General features: G+C 50.1%; 1 protein-coding gene across 1 annotated transcript in view; it reads left to right on the forward strand.

Annotated features, from left to right (window-relative positions):
- The window catches only part of CLCN6 (chloride voltage-gated channel 6), a 32,587-nt gene that overhangs the window by 7,763 nt on the left and 8,592 nt on the right, over nt 1-16,232 (forward strand). Inside the window, 15 exon segments of the mRNA XM_003989496.5 lie at nt 2,169-2,235; nt 4,823-4,929; nt 5,505-5,631; nt 6,401-6,468; nt 7,864-7,922; nt 8,743-8,813; nt 8,816-8,874; nt 9,460-9,573; nt 9,881-10,047; nt 10,574-10,700; nt 13,361-13,487; nt 13,775-13,928; nt 14,026-14,185; nt 14,300-14,406; nt 15,559-15,745. Coding sequence (XP_003989545.2) covers nt 2,169-2,235; nt 4,823-4,929; nt 5,505-5,631; nt 6,401-6,468; nt 7,864-7,922; nt 8,743-8,813; nt 8,816-8,874; nt 9,460-9,573; nt 9,881-10,047; nt 10,574-10,700; nt 13,361-13,487; nt 13,775-13,928; nt 14,026-14,185; nt 14,300-14,406; nt 15,559-15,745 — 1,701 coding nt within the window.

A 16,232-nucleotide genomic window follows, 5' to 3' on the forward strand; every position in this document is an offset into this window, starting at 1 on the left:
CCCAAATAATGATCCTGACACCGTTTTCATGTCTTGTTTTTCTCTTTATGAAAGTGAACCAGACATCACTGGTACTCTTTAAAGCACTCAAAGGCTTGGTTAGGACCAAGCTGTCGTAACATGGCATTGTCCCGTCAGGTAGACATAGTGGGGAAAGTACTGAGTGGAATCTGAGGTCACTCTGTAGGGAAAAAGCAAAGTAGTGGAACAAAACCGACCGTCATACCCTTTCCTTTAGTATGGCGTGCCCATAAGCAGGACACCGTAGACCTCAGTGAATTTATTGTCCTGGGCTGCTTCCCTGCACGTGGCTTGTTTTATCTAGAAGGTAGAGCTGGTGGCTGTGGGTGGAGGAACACGCCTGAATACACTGGGGCCTGGGGTCGGCTTGCTCGTACGTGAATCACAGACCAGAAAAGATTATGAAACACTGCCAAACTTGAGTAGTAGCACAAGGCCTGGAATCCCAACTGCTGACCTAACCACACTTAAAGCTGGGGAAGAGAAACTGGAAAAGTCAGCAGAGAGTCAAAATGAGATGTCAGATATGATTTGCCATCAGTACAGTGTTAGAATAGGCAGTCTTCCTCCATCAGGGCTGCTATAATAAAAACACCGACTTACAGGAACTTAAACGACAGGTGTTTATATCTCACGGTCCTGGAAGCCAGGAAGTTCAAGATCAGTGGTACCAACAGATCTGTGTCCTGGGCTTCCTGGCTCCTGGCTGTGTCCTCACAGGGCAGAAGGGGGCAAGAGCTCTGTGGGGTCTTTTATAAGGCTACTAACCTTATTCATGAGGCCTCCATGCTCGGGACTTACTTAAACCACCCAAAAGGCCCCATCTTCTAAGGTCGTCACAATGGGGGTTAGAATTTCACCAGATGAATTGGGGGGGGGGGGGGATGCAAACGTTCAGTCCAGGACTGGGGTTATAAGTATTCCTAAGCAGTAGCCTGTTTATGTCTCTGGAATGACTACAAGTCTCACCTTGACTCTGTACGATATACCCATAAAATGCAAACATGTGTTTAATGTAACATAGCCACAAAGGCTATGACCAATTTTTATTTTTCTGGCGCTTGTCAGATTTTTACTGTAGTAAATTCAGAGGCCAAGGACCATCTTACTAGTTAAGACAGACGGCACTCAGAAGGCCTCTTTAGTGACATTCTGATGGATGCCGATGTGGGGAGAACTTGGGTTGACCAAATTGTTTTACTGAAATTTTAGAGTGTCTACTTTGTTGTGTAAGTTTCTGGTTGCAAATTTCCCGGCAATAAGCATCTACATGTTTAGTCTTTCTGCTACTTTCATATCAAGCTCCTTTGAGCTGCCATTTATCGGTACCAGCAACTATACCACGTACCTTCGTGTTATTGGAAGGCAGACTTGCCTTTATAGCCTAGCAACCAGCTCTTGTTACTGCTTGGCTCTCTTATCCTTAGATCTGTCATGGTATCTCCTGCAGTACTTGAAAGCCTCCAGGCATTGGCTTGAGGGAAGGCCAGAGTCAAAGGCATGAAGCCTTTGATCCTGAATCCACCAAATCATAAACCTTTCCTGAAGTTCTCCTTTAAGCCCCGAGCCGAGACTTGGGGCCTAACATGGATTGGTTGGTGGAGCATGGTTTTCTCTTACTTACCAGGGTGATCATTGGCTGTCAGCCAAAATAGCGACCTATAAAGTATAAAAGAGTAAAAACAAACCGGAAAAAACCATATACACCTGAGTAAATGTTGTTTTTCAAAATTACATCCTAAGCTATATACTTAGCTAAGCATCACTGAAGATATTACTGGAATTCTTCATCTGAGACTGCCTTTGGAACATGCTGAGCAGTCCACGATTCTGGATATTACTGTAGTCACAGGATGGCCTTCCTCGGTTTCACGTCTTTTCCGGCATCCTTTTCCCTCTTTTACTCTCCTTCTCTCGGCAGAGCTATGCCCCCATCCTTTGTTCTTTGGAGAGGCGGTGGGGCCAGGCTGTCAGGGAATCTCCTGGAGAGTCAGAGTCCCTAACAGGAAACCTGTTTCCGCATTGCCTGTTGGTAACGCGGGTGCAAGCGCCAACCAGGAAAGGCCAGGGGGTCATCCCAGCATTTGAGCAAAGTACCTGCGCCCCGGTGGGGAAAAGCTGTGTGACGGTTTGCTTGCTCTTCACAGGTGGGTCTCTTTGTGGACTTTTTCGTGCGCCTCTTCAGCCAGCTCAAGTTCGGAGTGGTTCAGACCTGTATCCTTTTCCCGGTTCTTGGCATTCCCAGATGTCAGCCGTCTCTGACTTTGCTCTCTTACCTAAGAACAGTAGACAGGGTCTGTTGAAGAGTTTTTATTAGCCATTCAGCTTAAGTTTTTTAATGATCATTGAAGGACACAGGAGGAAGAATTTGATAGAGACTCGTGTTCAGGTTGGTAAGACACAGATCCCACAAAGATGCCTGTTCTTCCCAATCATCTATAAATTCAGTGTGTTCCAGTCACAATTCCCGTAGAGCTTTCGAGGAACTGGAAAATTCTCTTCCTAAATTTGTTGGAAAGAGTAAAGGGCCAAAGGTGGTCGAGACAGTTTTGAACAAGCAGGGGGAACTTGTCCTACTCAACGTGAAGGCTTGCGCAATTTAAGATATAGTAACTGAAACCATGTCATATTGGTGCAGGAATTCCCAGTTAGGCCAACGGAGGGTAACAGAAGCAGAAATTAGCTTGCACATGTAGAGAAGTATGGTGAATGACAGAGTTAATGTTGTAAGTCTGTGAGGAAGAGATAGATAATTTAACAAAAGATGCTGGGACACTGGTTATCCATCTGGAAAAATATAGATTCCTACTTTGCCCTGTAAATTAATTCCAGATGGATTGAAGATGTAAATAAGCAAAACAAAACTTGAAGAGACCACGTGATGTCAAGAGTAGGGAATAATTTCTTAAAACTCCAGGAGGCGCAAAGTGAAAGGGAAAAAGATCAATAAACTTGACCACAGCAAAGTAAGTTTGTTTTTCTTTCTTTTTTTAAAAAATTTTTTTAACGTCTATTTCGTTTGGAGAGACAGAGTGCAAGCAGGGGAGGGGCAGAGGGAGAGGGAGACACAGAATCAGAAGCAGGCTCCAGGCTCTGAGCTGTCAGCACAGAGCCCGCCACAGGGCTCAAACTCACAAACCGTGAGATCATGACCTGAGCCGAAGTCAGATGCTTAACCGACTGAGCCACCCAAGCACCCGAGTTTGTTTTTCATGCCAACAAAAAACCTCAAACCACAACAATAAAACACCATCAACAAAATGGAAAACGAGTCCACAGCCTAGGAGAGGTGGTTCACCATACATTTAAGAGGCAAGTAATTCGTATCTGGAACACAGGAAGAGCTGCAACTCGGTAAGGAAAAAGCCTAATAGAAAAATGAGCAAAGGAGCAAACAGGCAATTCTCAGAAGAGGAAAATTGAATGGTCAGTAAATAAACCTGGGGAAAGGGTCCCCCTCACCACTAACCAGGGAAATGCCAGCCAAATTGACAGCAACTCCTGAATCCCTCTTTTTCCTGCGGACCTTAGACCTGGGACACGTAGGTACCCGTTCATTACAGCTTTGTGATTGCAGAAAGGTGAAACCACACCAGGTGGGAGAATGGAAACATTGTACCATTACAATGGTACCATGGTACAATGCTTCCTATGGTGTGATTTTATGCAGAATTTACAATGAATGAACCAGCGCTGTATATATCAACATGACTAATTCTCAAAAACTTGATGTTGAAGAAGAGGAAATTGTAGAATGTGTATGAAGTGCAATCCCATTATTTTAGTTTTAGAAACATACACTACGATACGGCTACGTATAAAAACACAGAAAGACACACAATAATTTCAGGTTAGTGGTTTCTCTGAGGGGAGAGAGGGAGGGAAACAAAGGATTTTTTTTAATGGTATCTAATATTTTAATTAAAAAAATAACCTGGAGCAAATTCAGGATTTGTTAAAGGATTGGGGGGTGGGGGAGGGTGTTTGTTACTTTTTATAAAGTGAAGTGTTGATGTGAAATGTTGGGGTCCGGGAGTGAATGGTCAAGAAAGATTCCTGCGACGTTTTTGGTGCAAAAAAAGGTGGTCTTATTAAAGCACAGGGACAGGAGCCATGGGCAGAAAGAGCTGCCCCAGGATTGTGAGGAGTGAGTGATTATATACTTTTAAGTTGGGAGGGGGTCAAGGATAGCATTAAGTCTTTAAGGAATTTGGAAGCAAGGTTTCCAGGGCCTTGAGAGGCTAGCTGCTGTTAAGATAAGGTTGTTTACCATTGTCTAGTAAAATCTTTGTCGTGGAACCCTTCAGATGTGTTATCAGTGGGCCGTATGTTTGAAGGATGATTGCTAACATAAACCTTGGGTTGGGAGTTGAGATAAAAGAAGTTTCCAAAGGGATTTTCGTATGTTAAAGAAGACTGAGGATCCCGGAGGTCGAGCAAATGTCAAACTAAAGTTGCCCTTTGCCAGGAGCATTAGGGGTCAGACATTTGATCTCCTGGAGGGCAATCACTGTACCACCTCAAGTATTTGTCGATGGGCTGCAAGTTGTAAGGTTATTTGAGTTTTTCTACATTCCTTTTGCCTTTGTTCTCCCCATCACTATTTCATAATTTAAAAATGGCCCCTAATGTAGAAGACATCTCAGGCAGTTGCCTTTTTTTTAAGTTTATGTATGGAGAACAGGAAGATGCACAGGAAACAGCCACTATGTCTTAGAGGAAGGGACACCGCACCATTTCAGGTGATGGTGGGAACGCCCTTGACTGGCGGAGCATGTTTTCCTTAACCCTGGTTCTGTAGCGGTGGAGGAATGCAGCCAGAAAGGGTGCCTTGCCCTGTCCCTCCTCGAGCTCTTGGGTTTCAACTTGACGTTTGTCTTCCTGGCGAGCCTTCTCGTCCTGATTGAGGTGAGGTGGTGTGGGTGTTGCCTTTTTGCTAATGAAGTTTCGGATTCTTTCGTGTCCACTGCTGGAAATGCCGGGAAGCTGAATCAGACTTAGAAATGTAAGTTCCGGCAGAAAGTGGCCCCTCCTACACTTAAGAGTTGTTTCTGAAAGTAAAGGTTTCAGCCTCTGGTGAGATTACAGAGGAAAAGTCCAGATTAGGAGGGTGGTTCTCAACCGTGGCAGCACATTAGAGTCACCTGGGGGACTTTAAAAAATGACTTTAAACTAACTTGAAAAATGGCAGATACCCGGCTCAAATGAATGAGATCGGAGTCTCTGGAAGGCGAATGTCTGCATTGGCAAGTGCAAGTTTCCCAGGTGATGCTGACTCACCGGAACCTGTTAGGAATGCAGCTGTTTCGGTTTCCCCTCAGACCTGCTGAGTCAGAAACTCAGGGTGGGGCCCACCGGGTGATGCTGATGCGAATGAAGGGCAGCCCCACCCCCCACCCCCCACCTTGGTAGTGAGGCTGTTGCCAGTAAGCCATAGGACCAATGGATTTTGAGTTTACGGGTGTCCTACTCTCCCCCATCAGCCAGTGGCAGCAGGTTCTGGAATACCCGAAATCAAATGCTACCTGAACGGTGTGAAGGTGCCCGGAATTGTCCGTCTCCGAACCCTGCTCTGCAAAGTCTTTGGAGTGCTGTTCAGTGTGGCTGGAGGTAAGGAAGCCCTTTCTGACTTTTATCCTGCCAAGTATTCAGGGGGTGAAGATAACAAGAAGCATCATGTACGTAAATTAAGTCGATCTGGATTTGAAGGGCCTGCCCTCAGACCCCTGCACTGTTTCTTGGTAAGTCATTGTTTTAAATGTAGACACGTTAGGAAGTTACCAGAGATATGTGACAAACACATTTAGTTTTGGAGTAGTGTGACCATCTAGTTGGTCCATGGAGTTGGCTTTTAGCAAAGTCAGCAAGCTTTTTGTGTAAACAACCAGACAGTAAATATTTTAGGCTTTATGGGCCAAGAGGCAAAAGGGGAGATGTTATGTAGGTACTTAAACCTCTATAACCATTTGAAATAGATCCATGTAAGGATGTAAAGACCAGGGGCACCTGGCTGGCTCAGTCGGTGGAGTGCATAAGTCTTGACCTCGGGGTTGTGAGTTCGAGCCCCACGTTGGGTGTAGAGATTGCTTAAAAATAAAATCTTTAAGGGAAAAAAAAAAAAAAGAATGTAAAAACCATTTTTAGCTCCCAGGCTGTAGAAACAGACATTGAATCTATCTTGGCCCACAGACTATAGTTTTCTGACACCTCAATTTAAAGAGTATTTTCTCTTATTTGATGGGAATTTGACTCTCTTACAAAGTCATATAATCATCTCTGTTGTACGGCTGTCGAGAGAAAAGTCTACATAACAGAGGTCTCCTAACCAAGTGGGGTGTCTGTGCTGACTGATGGTCTCCCCTTTTCCACCTGTTCCCAGGGCTCTTTGTGGGGAAGGAAGGCCCCATGATCCACAGTGGAGCAGTGGTGGGAGCTGGCCTGCCTCAGGTAAGAGTTGATGGGCTGGGACAATACATCCCTCACAGCGGGCCCCTGGGCAGGGGCACGTCTATGGTTGAGTTGATAACCAATTCGTCGGGAGCACCTAACGTGGCTTTGGAACCAGATGTCAGTTTGGGTTGAGGTGGAAACTGTCCTGTCATCCGGGAGAGTGGGTAACTGGTACCTCGAGGTTTTAACAAGGCCCTGCTGAGTGCCCAGAGCAGCCATGGGACATTCTGTTCGAATGAAAATCACCTGGTGCGCCCATAGCCATCGCCAAGCACCTGCACGTCCAGGGGCTTGATGGGTCATCTACATGCTGCCAAACCCGAAGAGGCTGGAGGCATTGACCGAGGCGGTCTCAGGCCCAGGTCTGTGCCGACCCCCTTTGGGGTAGCACAGGAAAGGTAGCAGCCGCTGTCTGCTGAGTGCCCTCTGGGCCAGACTCTCCATATACCGACTTCTTTCTTCTTTCAAGCCGCCTCAAGGGTTTGGTTGGCCTCAGTCATCCCCATTCGCATTTGAGGAAACTGAGCAGCCGGCTCGGGACGCCAGAGCTCCCGCTTCTCACGGTTTTTCTGGATTCCCCAGCTGCCAGTTGGGAAGTCCACAGACTTCTCAGTCTGTGTTTCCTTGTAGACAGCCCTCGTGCTCTGACGGAAGAGTCGCTGTGGCTGTGGGTTGTCCAGGCCCATCTTCTGGTCTCTCTCTTGCTACTGCGTCATCTCCTTTACATCAAGTGCTCATCCTGGCCTCCCAGGAGTGAGCGGAGATGGGGGGAGGAGGCCAGGCGAGGGCTGGGCGGCAGCAGCCTGAGAATTTGCTGGATACATTGGAGGATGGCTCTCCCGGCCCCTTTCTTACTGACCTCCCCTGAGCAGAGCCTACTTCGTCTTCTGCAGCTTTCAGATCCTCCTTTTGCTCAGCAGTTTCCCCTTTTGCTTTGCTTTCTTTCTTTTTTTTTTTAAGATTTATTTATCTTGAGAGAGAGAACATGAGAACACGTGCACGCATATGTGTGTGCGCACGTGAGTGGGAGAGGGGCAGAGAGAGAATCCCGTGCTGTCAGCACGAAGCACATCGTAGAGCTCAATCCCATAACCCTGAGCCGAAATTGAAATCAATAGTCAGACGCTTAACTGAGCCATCCAGGCACCCCTCCTCTTCTCTTCCTTTCTGACTTGTTGACTGTGCACTAAATGCGATTTCCAAAGATCCTAGAAATATGGGGGCAGGAAAAGAAGTTCTTTCCAAAAATGATGCCTTCCCCCCCCCCCCCATGTTGTTCTTCTGGACTTCTCCTTCTTGTAACACATCTGGCTGGGTGTGCTCAAGCAAAGGGACTTTCCAGGGCCTCGGTCCCTGTGGGCCCCCCTCTGACTTTGTTTTCCCTTCCTCTAGTTTCAGAGCATCTCCTTACGGAAGATCCAGTTTAACTTTCCCTATTTCCGAAGTGACAGGTATGAAAACCCAACCCACTTCATTTCCTGCTGCTCAGACCCCTACAGTCACTGAAGCTGGCTTGTGGTCTGCCTGGCCAGGCAGGCTGCGTTCAGAACCCAACCATCAGAGAAGGGGGCGGGGCTTTGAATGTTTCTGAGAATACGCACTAAGGCCATGCTGGCATCATGGCTTCTATTTTATCATGACCTAAGGCCTAGAACCATCTCAGGCAATGAAGAAGACAGCCCAGTATCGAATACATGACCAAGAAGGTCCATAGGCATATTGTCGAGAACGTGTTTTATGTTCCAAAATGTCGTACTTGGTCAGCTGCCTCTGTGGGTTGCAAGGCGCTCTTCCTGGTACTTTTTCGCCCCATGGGATTTGTGTGTGTTACTGACCTGCACGCCTTGCTGGGCCCTTGCAATCAGAGGCCCAGGTTCAGAGCTGTCCATCTTCTCGTATCAGGAGTCCCGCCGGTCACTGTTACCGCTCCTCTGCATGTAAACAGCACTTTGACATTTTTCACTGATGCTGAGGCTTGCTGGAAGAAAGATCTGGTGAGAACGTGGCTCAGCAGTGACCGACAAAAGTCTGCACTCAGTCCGTGTTCAGAGCAGACTGACGTCAGGGAGCCCCTCTGACTCAGGAGTGTGTTTGGCTCTTAGGTGAACCGTATCTGCTGCTGAGTCGGCCTCACCAGACACCTGCCCTTCATGAGCCCTGACTGTTTGCGCGTCACAAGACGTTGGTGGACCAGGAAGTAAAAACTGCCTTCTGCGGCCTGAGGACTCTTTTTTTTTGGGGTAAACCACCTGTCTGTCTTCTCTCCCCCAGAGACAAGCGGGACTTTGTATCAGCGGGGGCAGCTGCTGGAGTTGCTGCAGCTTTCGGGGCTCCCATCGGGGGACCCTGTTCAGTCTGGAGGAGGGCTCATCCTTCTGGAACCAGGGGCTCACGTGGAAAGTGGTAAGGAGGACTTTGAGTGAAAACCTTTTCCTAAACCTAAAACCGCTCCCGCCCCCGAATTAAACTAGACCATCTCTTACTTGGTGTGTTTACCTGTCATTTGGTTGAGACCAGGACGGGTGACTGTATCAGAAAGTCCTTTGCTCTAGCCCCATAACCTCCAAACTTTGGACTTTCCTGTACTTTTCCTGTTAATGCCCCCATCCTCAAATCAAACTGCCCTTGTCCTCTGTTGATGAGCCATCTGGCGTGACAATGGGAGACGGGCTGAGGTCAGAGGCAGGCAGTGGCAGAGCTTGGACTTGAACCCTACTAGCGTCCTACCTCAGACTACTGTGTTCCTCCTCTCATATTTGCTGTTCCCTTTAGGGCACAATATCCAGTCCATAATAGGCGCTAAATAAACGGACTCTCCCAATAGGCTGTTGAACGCATACTTCTTACGGCCTGATTTCACACTTTCTCACGCTTGAGGTGTGCCCACAGCGGGTTTCTATGCAGGGCAGTAGGTGTCCTGAGGCCGCGTCCAGCAGAAAGTAGGACTTGTCACTACTGAATGTTCTCGTGCGTCCCCTTTTCTCCTAGCTCTTTTGTTCCATGTCCGCCACCTTCACCCTCAACTTCTTTCGTTCTGGGATTCAGTTTGGGAGTTGGGGTTCCTTCCAGCTCCCTGGATTGCTGAACTTTGGCGAGTTTAAGGTAGGTTTTATCCTTTCTTCCATAGTGGTTGGCTTTTGTTTTTGTTTTTACTTGACCTATGAAAATCGCTCTTAAGTACCAGAGAGAAATGGTCAGAAGGGCAGGTATGGCTTCCGGTGGGGCATCTCTGCCCCGTTAGTCTCGTGCGTGTGCTCAGTGCTTGGCGTGGGTGGGCTTCCAGCACCGCATTGGCTCTTGTAGAAAGAAAGCAGCCTCGCCTCTTCCTTCTTTCTTCTCTGCTTCTATCCCTCCCTGTTCTCACGGGCACTATGGTTTTTCTCTCTCCCTCCCTTGCCCCTTCTCTCAGTGCTCTGACTCTGATAAAAAATGTCATCTCTGGACAGCTATGGATTTGGGTTTCTTCGTCGTGATGGGGGTCATTGGGGGCCTCCTGGGAGCCACATTCAACTGTCTGAACAAGAGGCTTGCAAAGTACCGTATGCGAAACGTGCACCCGAAACCTAAGCTCGTCAGGTACCTGTGCAGTCGCCTCCCCAGCCTGCCGTGGCTCCCTGAGCTTCCTGTGGACCGGGCCACCTCTCCCTAGGAGGGCGAGCGTGTGAACTGACCCTCCTTCCCGTGCCAGCTTTGATTTCGTGTCTCAGACGGGGTCGTAGATCTCCTCTATTTGTCAGACAGGCCAAAAGGCTGAGTCTGAGCTTAACTTAATCAGAGTTGCTGGTTGAGTCCCCGCCGCTAGGACACGTGACAGAGTCAGAAGGCTCTCACCCCGGGACCTAAAATGGAGGGCCATTTTGTTCCTCTGAGAGAGATGATGTGGATGTAGCAGCCCGTGTTACTGGCTACCCACTGTTTACATACGCCTTGCTGGGATGCAGTGAGTCGCTGACAAATTCTGCACAGATGCTGACTGACTAGAGGCTGCCGGGCGTGCTCTTTGGGGAAGTGAAGGTTGGGGGTAGACAGGGTTGTGGCTTTTTAGTTCCCAGGACTGGGGTGTCTTTTTATCTTGTAATAACAGCTGTGCTTTGCTTCCTAGAGTCTTAGAGAGCCTCTTGGTGTCCTTGGTAACCACCGTGGTGGTGTTCATGGCCTCGATGGTGTTAGGAGAATGCCGACAGATGTCTTCTTCGAGTCAAATCGGTAATGACTCATTCCAGCTCCAGGTAACCCCTGTGCACCTGCTACCTTTGTCCTCTACCCACAAAAAAAAAGAAAAAAAAAAAGAAGAATCCAGAAATGTATGACCTGCCTCTGCTTAGGGCTAGTAGATACGTTGGGTTCATTGCTCTGCGCCTGTGTCAGATTGCTAAGAGATCGAGGAATCTGTAGTGGCCTTTCTACTGAAGCAAGAATGTGCACGCTCTGTCCTTTTCACTTTGGTGAAGAGTCATGGACATCCTAGAGGGGAAGTCTTCTGTCTCTCCGGCCCCCCAGCCCCCCTTTCTGTTGATCCATATTAACTGGAGACCAGCTCAGGAAGCTGATCATCCCTTCTTCATCAAGCCCCAGTTTCCTCTTCTAACTCTTCACCCCTGAAAGGTGCCCACCAGCCTCACCGTGAATGTGAGAATCACCCCTAAGATGGGGAGAAAGGAATGTCTGTTTTGGGGCGATCAGTCATCTGGCTCTCCTGGCATCTTCTGGTTCTTACTGGGTTTAGGTCATTTACTGGCATATGTTCTTTTTCCGTCTCTCTTTCTCTCTCTTTTTAGGAGTATTTAGTATTTTCTAGAACCTTTCCCTGAAAGAGCAGGGTCATTGAGGGAAGCATTAGAGCTTTGTCCCGCAAGTTTTTGGTCCAGCCTGTTGGGTTTAGAGAGCCGCATCTGGTCAGCCAGATGCAAGGTTCTGGCCTCTAGGTTAGGGGCTCAGGAGTGTTCACTAAGTCCCCTGTCCTCTTGTTGTCCCTGAGTAGCCGCTAAGCTCCCTCAAGGCCTTGGTAGGGACGTTGTCTTGGATGACTGTCCTTTTGGTGTCCCCAGGAGCATCCATGAATAGCACGTGCTAGATCAGGTGTCAGCAAACTATGGCCCACGGGCCAGAGCTGGCCTTTGGCAACTGCTTGTTTTTGTGTAGCCCCCGAGCCAAGAACAGTGTTTGCATTTTTAAAGGCCGTTAAGGAAAAGAAGAATGTGCAACAGAGGCTGTCTATGGCCCGCAAAGCCTAAAAGATTTATTATGTGGCTCATTATAGAAAAAGTTTGCCAGCCACTATCGCTAGTCAGTCCTGAGGCGATCTCATCACCAGCCCGGCATTTTCCAAATGTGTTTTGTGGAATGTTGACATATGTGATTCGGGAACAAACAGAGAAGAATTCTGCAGTCTGACAGGTTAACCAGAATTAAACAACAGGTTGCTCTAATACGGGACTTCCTAGGGCCTTTAAGATTTCAGGAAGTGTGACAGACGTTTGGAACGTTTATTGGGTGCCAGGGATCCCACTAAGCACTTCACGTGCAGGACTCCATCGAATCCTTACCACTGCCGTGTTGGCACCCCATTTTACAGGTGGGAAGACAGACAAAGTGAGGTCTTGACCGTGATCTCTCAGTAGCATATAACATGAGGTCGGCATTATTCCCATCGCATAGGTGAGGCAGCTGAAGCTTTCACAGAATGAAATGCCTCTCCCACCGGGCTGGCGAGGGGCTGAGTTAGAGGCCAGTCCTTCTGCATATGGAGCCTGTGCTCTGCCTTCAGCAGGTTCCCTGATCTCCAACAAGTGCTGTGCTGCATCTAGATGCACTCGACCGCAGGACTCTTTCCTAGGAGCCCTCGGGACTGGGGTTCCTCTAGACATAGTCTGGGAAACACTACACCTGTTGGTCATTCCGCGGTCACACACACTTTTCTCCCTTGGCAGCTCCTCCCTGCCAGGTTCCTCCAGTAAGGGGCACCGACCTGCTTCCTGCGGCAGCCCTCATCCAGCTGTATCGCCCAGGCAGGCTCACCTGGCAGGACTTTGCAAACCCATCACCTCACAGGAGGGTATCTCTAGAATGTCCTCAATAGAACTGAATCCAGGCAAGATCCATTCCTCGTGATGAACTTTGTAGTAACAGTGTATCCATACACACAGTGTTAAGTACCCGACCTGTACCGTTGTATACCAGAAGCTAAAACACAGGGACTGTCCTACCCCAAATGCCCTTGTCCTCCGATGAGTCAGGCCGCTACCAGGATGTCCTCTTCCCACACAAAATGGCGGAGAGAATGAGAGGTCTGAATCGTGGAGAAATCACCTCTTTTCCCTGTTGGGGTTTTGTTCAGCCAGACGGGCCTGGGAGGGAGAGACAGCCAGGAGCAGAGCATCTCCTCCAGGCCTCGTGTGGAACTGACTTTTCTCCTACAGAAAATGCAGGAGGGAGGCTTTTTCCATTTGGACCCGAAGTCAGGGCATTGGGTCAGGCAGGAACCTGGCCTGTCCTCCACCATCACCTGTCACCTCCCAGCAACTCATCTGTCACCCACTTCCTCTTCCCACAGCCCACGGGGCTCTGGGGTCAGGCTTCTGGCAGTGTCACCTACTAAATTAGCACCAGGAGAGGAAGCAGAGGCAGATCCATGGCGAATTTCATCGTAGTAACTCAGGAGCCCTCCTCCCGATTCTTGCGTCCTCAAAACATAAGGAATACAGTATTACGGTTGGCTGCTCGTGGCTAGAGATCTGTTTTTGCCGCAGGTTTAATTTCTGGGTAAAACTTGCGAGCCAGACTTTCTCAACCTGAGCAGAGACATCCCGCTTGAAGACTCTGAGCGCCCTGGTCCGGTGTATTGACCCTTTAGTGACCTTGTGCCTACTTTTTGATTCCTGTGTCTCAGGTCACATCAGAAGATGTCAATTCAAGTATCAAGACCTTTTTTTGTCCCAACGAGACCTACAATGACATGGCCACACTCTTCTTCAATCCCCAGGAGTCTGCCATCCTTCAGCTTTTCCACCAGGACGGTGAGAATCCGTGAGCCTGCCGTCCTCGGGCGATCGGTCTTTTCTGCAGCGAACAAATTACCATTTCTCTGCCCCTTCTGTTGGCCCACGGACACAGCCACGCCTGCCCTCAGATCTGAGCAATGGGACTTTTCTTTTGTAATACCACCCCAGGCCAGGCCAGAGTTTCTGCCTCCAGTGTCGGAGGTGGACCAGTGGGGTACGGAAGGATCTGGAAGGAGCCAGGGCAGCCCGGTGGGCCTTGGTGGCATCCGGTGGTGGGACTCAGGGTGGCCCTTGCCTTGCAGGCACTTTCAGCCCTGTCACCCTGGCCTTGTTCTTCGCCCTCTATTTCCTGCTCGCGTGTTGGACCTATGGCACTTCTGTTCCTAGTGGCCTGTTTGTGCCTTCCCTGCTGTGTGGAGCCGCTTTTGGGCGTTTAGTTGCCAACGTCCTCAAAAGGTACCGTGTGTGCGCGTGAGCACGCCCGTGTGTACACGCTCGCGGGTGTGGAAACCTTGAGATCCTCAGCCGGGGTCTCGGTTTCCTTCGTCCCCAGCTACATCGGCTTGGGCCATATCTATTCGGGGACCTTCGCCCTGATTGGTGCCGCAGCCTTCCTGGGTGGGGTCGTGCGCATGACCATCAGTCTGACGGTCATCCTGATTGAGTCCACCAACGAGATCACTTATGGGCTCCCCATTATGATCACTCTGATGGTGAGTGCTCCCCTTCCCGGCCTCTCTCAGGTGCGCGGCCAAGATTCCCCACATACCCCCCACCCCACCCCACCCCCCAGCAGCTTCTTTTCAAGTGTTTGTTTCCTGTTTCAGGTGGCCAAATGGACGGGAGACTTTTTCAACAAGGGCATTTATGACATCCACGTGGGCTTGCGAGGCGTACCACTTTTGGAGTGGGAGACAGAGGTGGAAATGGACAAGTGAGGCCACGCCTTGTCTTCGTGTGCTTGTTTCAGAATTTATAAACCCTGGGGCCCAAGGGATGTTTGTATCAGGGTGGGAGGTGGTAATTAAGGTTCTGCGGTTGGACTGCAGGAAGCATGTAGGTGTGGCGGGGACCCGGGGGTGGAGGACAGAGGGGCCTGGTGGGGGCAGAGGTGGGCAGGCTGCTTCCTGGTGGTCTCTGGCTCCTGTGGCATTCCGGTTAAATGCGAAGGGGGGTCTCTCGATGAGGCCTGTGTCATGACGACGTTTAAGGGTCTGCCGAGCCCTGTTGAGTGCGAACCAGCCCGCTTCCCGCCTAATGAGTGTCATGCTATCAGCAGTGCTTATTCTGGGCATAATCACCAAATTCTCCACCAGCCCACAAATGGTTTGGGCCGCCTGTGTCTGGGTATCCCACCCGGCCCTGAGAGTCCCACAGAGGGATCAGCAGACTTTCTGCAAAGGGGCAGATAGCGTTTTCAGCCTTGCGGGCCACGTGGTCTCTGTTAACGTATTCAGCTCAGCCACTGCAGTGCAGACGCAGGCACAGATGACACGCAAGTGAGTTGGAGAGGCCAGATTTGATCTGTAACCTGCAGTTGCCACCCCGGTGTAAAAGGACACCCCGCACTTTTTTTTCTTTTAATTCCAGTAGTACGATTAGCAGTTCAGTGATAACACAAGCAGCGTGCCATGGAGGGCTGAGGAGGGAATGGCCGATCACCCGGACAAGTGGATGGGGTCTGTGGGGAGGGGACATTTTGTGTGGAGCTGAGGGGTGAGGAAAGGCCCACCGGTTTGGCAGAGCAGGGAGGGGCGTTCCAGGCACGGGGAAGGGCATTTGCAAAGGATAGAAATCCAGAGGAGCTGCCAGAGAGAGAGGGAGACACAGAATCTGAAGCAGGCTCTAGGCTCTGAGCTGTCAGCACAGAGCCCGACGCGGGGCTCGAACTTACGGCCCGTGAGATCATGACCTGAGCCCAAGTTGGACGCTCAACCGACCGAGCCACCCAGGCGCCCCAAGAGGAGCTGCCAGAGATGGTTCGGAAGAGGGACCCCCACGGTCCAGGAGTGCAGGAGCGCCGGGACTCGCTCCCGAGTGCTGTGGGCTCTCTGCTGAGGCTGGACGGCTCTCCTCCCTCCTCTAGACTGAGAGCCAGTGACATCATGGAGCCCAACCTGACCTACGTCTACCCGCACACCCGCATCCAGTCTCTGGTTAGCATCCTGCGCACCACGGTCCACCACGCCTTCCCGGTGGTCACGGAGAACCGGGGCAACGAGAAGGAGTTCATGAAGGGCAACCAGCTCATCAGTAACAACATCAAATTCAAGGTACAGCAGCCCGAGGGGAGCGGCGGGCGACAACCAGGCAGTTTCTTGACACACACCCTCATCTCGTGCCTGCCAGCCCGTAGGTGGGGTGCCCTGGTTGGCTCTTGGCGGGGAGAATCAGCCAATCAGCCTCTTCATTGCGTGCAGCAAGAGAGTGAGTGTAGACACGATAGCAAGTGTGGACTTCATTAGGCCGTCGGGACATGTGTCCGTTCTCATTCCAGCAATCCGTGTAGGCGGATCTTTTGTTTTAATTGACGTGATTTATGGCGTATAGTGGTAGCAGGGAGCTCTCTAGAGTTGTCAATGACAGAGATGGACTTGGGCCTACTTAAAGACAGAAAAAGAAACAAGCCGGAGGCTGCAAGACTAACAGGAGAGCCGGAGAGTGGGGAGCAGCACGCCGGGTGTGCGGGCGGCTGGCAGACGCCCTGGAGGGGACGCCAGCCGCTGCTCCTGATTTGAAATCCGGGCAGTGGGAGAGTCC

This window comes from Felis catus, chromosome C1 (assembly GCF_018350175.1).
Source record: "Felis catus isolate Fca126 chromosome C1, F.catus_Fca126_mat1.0, whole genome shotgun sequence".
Taxonomy (NCBI): domain Eukaryota; kingdom Metazoa; phylum Chordata; class Mammalia; order Carnivora; family Felidae; genus Felis; species Felis catus.